Raw genomic sequence first — 10,313 nt, 5'->3', positions numbered from 1 at the left:
ATAATAATAATAATAATAATAATAATAATAATAATAATAATAATAATAATAATAATAATAATAATAATAATAATAATAATAATTGAATAAGAGAAGAGAAGAAGAAAAGATAAGGAACCAAGGAAAAGAGAAGAATTGGATTTGCATTGGAAAGAATAGCAGAACTTGCAGAGGCTTTAACTCCTTTGATATAACCCCGAATTGGGTGATTCTTGAGCTTAACCTCAAGGATTTTTCGAGAGGAACAATCTTCTGTGAAACGTCAATACACCAAAAACTGACTAGAAGTGCTCGAAAATTGGCTTCAAAGATAAATGGGATGATTTGTGTAAAAAGAGGAGAAGAAAAGAAGAGAATTGGTGTGAAGAATGTGAGGTATGGAGGGGTATTTATAGGCTAGCTCATGCAAGAATTATAGCAAGAGAATGTGGGAAGAATTATGGCAAGTAGGGTTTAAGGGATTACTTAGAGATTGTGTATAATTGAATATGGAATGTATGTATGTCATGAAAAATAATAAGGAAATTGAAATTACTTGGGGAATAATTAAGAAGAATGAATGACAAGAAAATATGATGATTAAATATTAAAAAGATGGAGAAATAGAATTAAGGAAAATAAGAGATTTTGGGAGATAATTAAAAATACAATTTTACCAAATAAATTCCCCCAAAATAATTCAAAAGGGCCGAAAATATTGAGGTTACCATAGCTCAAATTTTCGGACTCCTCTAGATATATTTAGGAAGATTTTGCTCGATTTTTAAGGAATAAATAATTGTATAAATAATATAGAATAAATAATTAAATAATTAATTAATAAAATACCAATTATTCACCAACAAATGACCAAGAAAAATCAGATTTTCCATACATGGAAAATCCGAAATCCCTAGCTAATTATTGGGAATTTTCGGCCATCATAAATAATTAATAAAATATTATTTTGCTTTAATTAAAATATCCGAAATATGTAAATAATACGGTTTTTAGAATAAGATAAATGGATAATAAATCTTATCCAAAATAATGATTAGTTTTCAAAATACTTTTGGTGCCAAAATTCAAATATTATTTTGGCTCCAAATAATTAATTTACTAAAATACCCTTTTTATAAAATAATTTCTAATTAATTAATTAGAAAATACGTATGAAATTACAGGGTATTACATTCAAGGTCAAAGGAATGTTCATGGCAATGATTGGCAAGCCAATTTTTGACACCCATGGACATGTCCTACATGATGGAAAGTATGGAATCTTTCCATTTGTTTATGGTACAATTGCAAAGAAAAAAAGCAAGAACAGAGAAGCTGGGGCTGTGGAAGTTAAGGCAACTCAGAATGTAAACAAGGAAGCAATCAAAGAAATACTCCACAACAATTGCATTCCAGCAATAAAAGAGAAATGGCCACCCCATCTGCCCAAGGACATAAAGATACAGTGGGATAATGCCAGACCTCATCAAATTCCTAAGGATGAGGAATTTATTGCTGCATGTCAGTCAGATGGGTTCAACATTCAGTTCATATACCAGCCAGCACAATCACCAGACTTGAATGTGCTTGATTTAGGGTTATTCAATGCCATACAGTCCATACATTATCAATCATTTCCTAAAAATTTAGGGGAACTCATAGACAGGGTCAAAAAGGCATATGACTTGTTCAATCCAGTGTTGAACAAGTTCTGTTAGATAACACTACAATGCTGCATGGAAGAAGTACTGAATCATCTTGGTGGGAATAATTTCACCCCACCAGACAAAGGGAAGAAAAAGCTGGAAAGACTTGGCTTACTGCCAGAACAACTACAGGTGGACAGGAATTTGGTTCAACAAGCTGTTGATTATCTCAACACTTTGTTCATTTCAACAGGTGAAGGCAATGAAGAGGATGGAGGAATGCAGGTTGATGTAGACTGAACACAACTCACACAAACACAGAAAGTGATAGTGAGACTGCCACACATAAACAATGAAGAGAATTGAAGCAGATGGTAAAATAGTATGTTGTCTTTTGTGTTTTTGGTTTTACCATTGTTTTACACTAATTGGTCATGTGTATTTTGTTAAAGTCCAAGCCATATATTGTAAGGCAGTCTCAGCTAGCTTATTTTGAACTTGTAAAACCTTTTGAAGAACTTAATGTTATCAATTATGGTTGTTTTATGTACATGTGCTTATTACATTATGTTTTCCATTGTGATACACAAACACACACAAATATCAATCCATCAGAGGGTTATTCTTTATCAAATTCATTGCATAAGTGGTTCCCTCAACAACAACTTACAGTTGAAGTTGTTGGAGCAATTCCCACTTATCAATTCACTTGTGTCAAATGAGTCCCTTCATCATTTGGATTTGTCACACACAATTACATTCCATTAAGGGACTCATACATCAGGTAGGACCACACAACTCATGAAGGGACTCATGTAGGGACACACATATGTAGGAAAAAATAATGTTCTCTCTTAGCATAGTCATTGAGAACAACACAAAAGGGACTCCAACAATAAGGGACTGAATTGCAGGAACATCTAATAACATTACCAACAGCCTATAAGTGCATCATCATTCATCATTTCACAATTCCCACTAGCCATTGACACATTTCACATTTCACAACCAACTTCTACAACAGAAGTACAACCCACACATGATTTACCAGGACAAACATTATCATCAATACCCAACAAATTCACAACAATGGGTCAACAAATTCCCAATCACAATCCAAACTGGACCTACACCAAAAGCCAGTTTCAGGCTAACATATGCACAACACTTAGATAGAAAATCCAGTTTCAGGCCAACATATATCCAACACTCAGACAGAGCTACATTATCATCAATAACCATCAAACAACCAACATGAATCAACAAATTCCCAATCATAGCCAAAACATTATCCAAAACAGGCAGAATTTCCAACATTCCCCAATAATAACCACTAACAAACCACAATCTAGTAATAGTTAGCCAAATTATTACCAACAACAGGAAACAATTACTACCAGTAAGCCAAATCAAATCCAGTAATTGACAAGTGCCATACATTATCAACAACAAGCAACAATTACCACAAAAAAAGACAGATCATAGCAACCAGGTGAACTCAGAGTCGAAGCAATAACAGCACCACACAATTACACAACAGTAATCAAATGTAGCCAGGAATTTAATTACAGCAGCCCACAATTAAACAACAATAACCCACAAATCATCAAGAAATTACAAGACATAATAACAACATGAACAATTAATCAAGCCTTCCCATGAATTACAAACATCAACCAACAATGACCACCAATTTGCCAGTTATCACAACAATTAAACAGTTCTAGAACTGAACAGTATTTCAAAGCAATTAATTTTAACAAATAAGGGTAAGAAAATCGTTACGCTGCGGCATTAGTTCGAGCCGTAGTTGGGAGGGTTGTTGTCCCCCCCCCCCCCCCCCCCTACATCAACTTCCTCGACCCCAAAGGAGCCAGATCTCTTGATTTTCTTGCCGGAAACAACAACATCGGCCTTCTCAGGGACAACTTTCTTACCTCCAGCCTCCTCTTCAAGGAACTTATAACGTCAAGTCGCAACGGGGGACTTAGCAACTTCGTCCTTCACAACAGGTACAACAGTACCTTTGTCAGTGGTGAACTCAGCTTTTTTGCCCAGATCTGCTGGAATCGAGCCCTCACCTTCCTCATCGGAACCTAACAGAGCAAGCTTAGCACCACCATTGAACTTTCGTTTCCTGTCCATGTAAATTTGAGTTCGAACCGATTTCATTTTCCCAGTTTAACGCTCACATTTGTAGGTCGCAATTACATCTTCATTTGGTTTCTTCTCGTTTGCGGGACTCATATTTGTTAAATTTTCAAAGGAAAAAGTATATCAGAACTCAGAGAAAGGTGGAGGAATAAGAGAAATTAGGGTTTGGAGAAAGAGGAGAGAGAGTGAGAAAAAGAAAATTACCAGGAGGAGAAGAGAGAGAGAGGAGAAATCTGGAACGTTCCCCAGATTTAAAGCCTTCAACAGCCATATTAATGGTGACAGTTGAAGTAGCATTCATGAGGGTAGGTGAGGAGATGAGGGCAGATTTGAGGAATTGATCGAAATAGGGGTTTAGATCTGATATTTTGGTGGGAGTAAACATGGGCACGAGCCGTGCCGGCACGCGGGCGGCACGGGCCCGGCACGACTCCGGCACGACGGCCTACCTGTGGGCCGTGGGCCGTGCCGTGAACAATTTTCTGGATTTTGGCAAGGGCACGGCACGTGGCACGGCGGGCGGCACGGTGGCCGGCACGTGGGCCGGCGGCACGTGGCACGGCCAGTTACGGCCCAGCACGGCACGAGCCAGGCACGGCCCGTCATATAATAAAATAAGTTATTCTTCAATTTTTTGTGTTTTCGGATTATCGCACTCGTATTTTTTTTTTATGGGGGTTGTTATTTAACGCCCACAAATTACTCAAAACGCCCGCAAAATTACAAAATAATTACGATATTACCCTTGACTCTATTTCTTACCCTCTTCAACTCTATTTCTTATCTTCCATCCCTTTCATAACTCTAACTCTCAAAACCGAGCTAAAGTAAACTCTACCACCACCGAACACCGCCACGGTTACCAGCATCAACACCACCGCCAGTACCACCAACACCCAACACCACTACCACCACTATCACCACCACCACCACCACCACCACCACCACCACCACCACCACCACCAGCACCACCACTATCGCCACCCGGTTACATGTCGGAGGCGGAAAGCAGGGTGTCCACCCCGGCGGACCCACTTGGTGAGGTAAATTTTTAATTTTCTCGCCGGAAATGTACAAAACCGCCCGAAAAAACCGGTTTGACCATGGTCAAAACGCCCAGGAAAAGCGCTTTGACCATGGTCAAACCGCCTAGGACAACCGGTTTACCGTGGTCAAAACGGGTTTTCTAGGCGGTTTGACCATGGTCAAACCGCTTTTTCTGGGCGTTTTGACCATGGTCAAACCGCTTTTCCTGGGCGTTTTGACCATGGTCAAACCGGTTTTCTAGGGCGGTTTTGTACTTTTTTTTTTAAAAAAAAATCTTTGCTTTAATTACTATTATTATTATTATTATTATTTCTATTATTATTATTTCTATTATTATTATTATTACTATTATTATTATTATTTCTAATATTTTTATTATTATTATTTCTATTATTATTATTATTATTATTATTATTATTATTATTGTTATTATTTCTACTACTATTATTGTTATTTTTATGATAAGTAGAATTAAGTTGTGATCATTGTTGTGATTATTATGTTTTGTATTTCCATTATTATCATGGTTATTATGCTAAATTTCATGTTATTTCTTTGTTTAGGCGTCATTGCCGGATTATGGGGGTGATGGAGTTGACTACAGTGCAGTCTTTATAACGTCAACGATGTTCCCAACTTTTGAAGAGGCCTTTGAATGGGCTCAAAACATCTCTATTGGTTGCGGCTTTTTCCTTACAAAGTCTTCGTATAAGACACAACGAGATGGTCGGCCGGTCAAGTATCTGAAGTGCGATCGTGCCCATAGAAATACAGCCGAAGACAGGGATATGGAGAATGCTGTACGAAAAAACACAAAAAGAAAGGGTATCAAATGTCCTTTTCGGATCAAGATCACATGTGTGGTAGATGATCTTGGGTGGCAAATAATTCCTGTATCTTGTTTGCATGGCATGCACAACCACCCTATGATGGTTTATCGAGAGGGTCATAGACAAGTGAGTGGTTTAAGTCCGGCTGCGAAGCAATTGGTTCGACAAATGAGTTCAGCATGTGCAAAACCTAGTAACATAATGGCAGCTGTGAAAGATGCGTATCCCAATGAGAACCCTAACATGAGGCACATCTATAATTTCAGAAGTCGTTTAAGGGTTGATGATAGTGAAGGGAGAGATGTCGTAAACCAGTTTCTTCACTTGGCCAACGAGCACAAGTACGTTAGTTGGGTAGCTGCTGACCCCGACACACGTGTTGTCACCCATGCCTTTATGGCACATCCAGAGATGGCTAATATGTTGCGGACTTATCCACATGTCATAGGGATGGATTCCACATACAAGACAAACAGGTACAACATGGCGTTCTTCGAGATTGTTGGGGTCACACCGACAAACCAAAACTTTTTGATCGGGTATGCTTTAATGAAGACAGAGTCTTATGAGAGTTACAAGTGGGTGTTGGAGAAATTGAAGCTGTATATGGGTTTTGAAGTGACTCCTACTGCGATTCTAACTGATCGAGAGTTGGGACTGTTGAAGGCGGTGAAAGAGGTATTCCCAGACACAGCTCACTTGTTATGTAGATGGCATATCAACAAAGATGTGTTGGCCAAGGTATATCATTTGTGTAAGAAAGATATGGTGTTAGCTGAGAAATTTAGAAATGGGAGGTGGTCAAAACTCATGAATGCAACAACTGAGGCTGAGTATGAATTTGAGTTGCGTCAAATGAGGGATACTTGGGGAAGATCATGGCGTACCGTTGTGGATTATGTGGAAAAAACTTGGCTTGTACACAAGGAGAAGTTTATCTTGGCATGGACGAATCAGGTGTTGCACTTTGGCAACGTGAACACGTGTAGGGTGGAGAGCCAACATTCTGTGCTTAAACAATGGCTCGGTAATTCCAGAGGGTCGTTGGATTCAATATTCAGTCGTGTGCACCGCGCCACAGAGGGTCTGCTTATTGGAATTCGTCATCATTTGGAGGACTCCAGACGACGAATTGGAGTGGAGTATAGGGGCATGCCGTTGCACAATCTCAGTGGCCATATGTCCTTCCACGGTCTCAAAATTCTGAAGCATGAGGTGACCAGGATGAGAGAGTTATCTGATGATGTGTACGAGCGATGTGGTTGTGCGTTGTTGATGACACACGGCCTACCATGTGCTTGTACCATATATACCTCGATTCAGGGTGGCACGGGTTTATATTTGGATCAGGTCCATCCTTTTTGGAAGACTCTCGTCATTGGGGATGGTGTAGGCATTCATACTTTTGCTGATGAGTCGGAACAGGACACTGCACAATTTAGATCCCTAGTTGATGAGGTTCTACAACGCGACCCCGGTTTTGTGCGGAGTGTGAACCGAGTGTTGTTTGCGGAGCTTCACCCTGAAGAAGGAGATTACGAAGAACCTGAGATAAACGAGACAACCAGGGGTCGACCACAAGGCCAGCAGTGGTCCTCGTCTACTAGACGGGGTGCAAGTGGTTCGAGCACATTCCGAGCAGTCGTAGTCGTGGTCGTGCTCGTGGGCGAAGTCGTGGTAGAAGCAGGGGTCGTTCTACATCCAGCTCCGGTCGTGGAATATCAAATGAATCTGTAAACATGAGGACGCCACCTGGTATAAATTGTTATTATTATTAATATTTTTATACATTACGTAATGAATGGCGAATATGTAATTAATGCGTTGATGATGTATTTACAGGTAATCAGATGAACATCGACGAGTTTTTGTACGTCGATTGGTTTCCAAATGTCATGTTGCCGTATTTGGAAGGATGGGTAGACCCTATCGGTGATGGCAACTGCGGATTTCGTTGTGTTGCAGAATTCTTTTGGGGTAACCAGGAGGAATGGATATTGGCTAGGACTGTGATTGCAAATGAGATAACCAGGCATCCTAACGTCTACTCTCACATTTACGGTGATCAATTGGAAAATGAGGTTCGTCGTATCACGTGGACTGGTGGTAGGTGCACAGGCGACCATTGGATGGCAGTGTTTCAAGACTTGTTCCCGATCGCAAATCTGTTCAACGCTGTCATTATGCTATTCGGTACAGGCATTGATGGTGTAGGTGTGTATCCATGCATCACTGTGTTACCGTGGAGTGCCCCGTCCACTTCCACGGGCCCGAGTAGGGAGCTTGCACTACTAACGGTGGGGAACTATCACTACGTGCGGTTGCAAATGTCTCCTAATTTCCCTGTTCCCCCAATAGCCGGATTTTGGTATGACGTTCGTGAATTTAGCGTCCAAGATTGGGACCAACGATATGCAAGTAGGATAACAACATGGCATAATATTAATAGAAATTCTACTTGTAATTAAAAACGCTATTTAAATTCCAGTTTTAATTAGTTTTTAATTACAATTTTAGTTATAATTAAAAATTACATTAAATTCTATTACATTCTCATCATTGCATCCCACGCCGCAATAAGCTCCTGGGCCTCAACCACTGTTGGGGTGACCTCACCGCCCGTGTCTGCAATGAATCGCCGAATCACATGCATGGAACGACCCATCCACTGCAAAATACAAAGCAAATAATCATAACGTATAATATTTTGTACAATAATAAAATAACACAATGATGCACTTCATAAAATACTTACGTAATCAGTGTTCGTCCTCTCTGGAACTGCCGGAGGGGCTAGTTCCGCAGTATCGCAGATAAGCCGAGGATGGGAGTACGTAAAAAACCATGGCAAATAGTCAGGTGAGCATGTGGGAATCTCATCTAGTAGAGGTGGATGGACATGCAAGCCGAGACAGCAGCTCCCAGGACCGAACTTCTTCCATAAGACCTGACCCCGAAAAGTGATGCTGTACGACCGAACATTAGCAGGTCTATACGCCTCGTCAGGGACAAAACCAGGGAGCGGTATCCCCTGCACGTGACCAAGTTGCCGTAAGACCCTGTCTGGGTTATACAGCTCGACGATGTCCCGACACTGTATACAGCCCATGTAAGTGGTCCTCGGGACGTCCTGCGCAGGGGTGAGAGAGTAGGGCCGCCAGTTAACCTGCATATGCAATAACAATAAGAATGTTACGTTACATGACAACACGTTAAACAATATTACACATTTAATAAAACAATAACCATACCTCAGCATCAGTCATCTGATCAAGTCGGGCCCGAAATGATGCGAGTCGGTGCTCATCCCTGGACTGTGCTCTAGTATCCCACATCGAGGCACGAGCCTCACCAGGCTGTACCACCAAAGCTCCCTGACATGGCCGAAAGGATGGGAAGTACTCATATATCCATGCCTGGAGAAGCGTGAGACAACCACCAATGGCCTTACACTCAACACGAGAGGCGATACCCAACTGACGATAAAGGAAAGCAAGTGCAGCTGACCCCCAAGAGTAACGGTCAAGATCGTCAGTAGACTTCTTCAACTCCAAAATGCAGGAGGGAAGAAGGCGGTTACCACTCTTGTCAACGAATAAGGTGCTACCGAAGAGTGTAACAAAGAAAGCCATGAACTGAACGTCGGGAACCCGATCCAACAACTTGCACCGCTCATAAATGGTAGTCACCGCAACAGCACCGTTTTCCCAAACTGCTCTTGGTTTCACCAACAGCTCATCCCTACTCAACCCTAGCAACTCCTGAAAATCAGCCTGGAGAGACGCACTGTCGCTGACCATGTCCACCAAGTCCCCGTCAACGGGGATCCCAAGAATGTAAGCGACGTCGTGTAGCATGATGGTCATCTCACCAAAAGGGAGGTGAAAAGTGTTTGTATCCGGCTGCCACCGTTCAACGAACGCAGAGATCAGAGGCCAATCAATGTGGGAATGCATGATAGACGGCAAGTGTCGTAGTCCAGTGACACTAACGCGCTCACGTAAATCAGCACTCAACTCTGTCTCCCACTCCTGCAGCGACTTGCACCACTGAATCCTACTGTGGCACCTCAACGGCTCACGATCCTGTCCGACCCAAATACGTGACGTAATATGAGCCACGTAGCTGGGAATAAGACTCCCATCAACTGGACCCCCCGGCATCGCCTCCTGAACAAGCCAAGTCGTATCCGCGTCTCGAGCAGCACGAGACCTACGAGTACGGCCAGTGCTCGTACTCGCACTACTAGAAGCCACAAACCTCCCTCCTCTACCTTGCATGACGAAAACCCCTGATGGCGCCTCCTCGTGCTCGCCTCCTGCGGAAGTCGAGGCATCCTCCATGTAGTCATGATCAGGATCATAATCGTACATGTCATCATCCGCCGCTCGAGAAGCTGCCCTCTCCCTCCTAACAGAAGCATCAACACCTCGAGATCGTGTATGTCGAGGACCTGATCCTTCGACATGTGTGAACTCGATGTTTAACCTCCTCATGTTTCGTGGCTGTTATTTAATTAATAAATGTAATTGGTATACGATTCAATAAATTTAATATATATAGAAATATAAATGCAATTACTTTTTTTTATCTAATTTCCTAAATATAATGCTATTAATATATAAACTAAAATTTACCAAATATATTAATTAAACTC

At 41.4% G+C, this 10,313-nt stretch overlaps 2 protein-coding genes across 2 annotated transcripts; both read left to right on the top strand.

The window, feature by feature from the left end:
- Window positions 1–1,151: 1,151 nt before the first annotated feature.
- Window positions 1,152–1,925, top strand: LOC145575253 (uncharacterized). Its single transcript, XM_081633144.1, has 2 exons — window positions 1,152–1,562; window positions 1,698–1,925. The coding sequence occupies exons 1-2, from the start codon at window positions 1,152–1,154 to the stop codon at window positions 1,923–1,925; spliced, it is 639 nt and encodes a 212-aa protein (XP_081489270.1).
- Window positions 1,926–4,771: 2,846 nt separating this feature from the next.
- Window positions 4,772–7,106, top strand: LOC145575252 (protein FAR1-RELATED SEQUENCE 5-like). Its single transcript, XM_081633143.1, has 3 exons — window positions 4,772–4,822; window positions 5,390–7,006; window positions 7,050–7,106. The coding sequence occupies exons 1-3, from the start codon at window positions 4,772–4,774 to the stop codon at window positions 7,104–7,106; spliced, it is 1,725 nt and encodes a 574-aa protein (XP_081489269.1).
- Window positions 7,107–10,313: the final 3,207 nt, after the last annotated feature.

This window comes from Chenopodium album, chromosome 13 (genome assembly GCF_948465745.1).
Source record: "Chenopodium album chromosome 13, dcCheAlbu1.1, whole genome shotgun sequence".
In the NCBI taxonomy this organism is placed as follows: Eukaryota; Viridiplantae; Streptophyta; class Magnoliopsida; order Caryophyllales; family Amaranthaceae; genus Chenopodium; species Chenopodium album.
The sequence above is the reverse complement of the archived record's forward strand: the minus strand, read 5'-3'. Positions and strand labels throughout refer to the sequence as shown.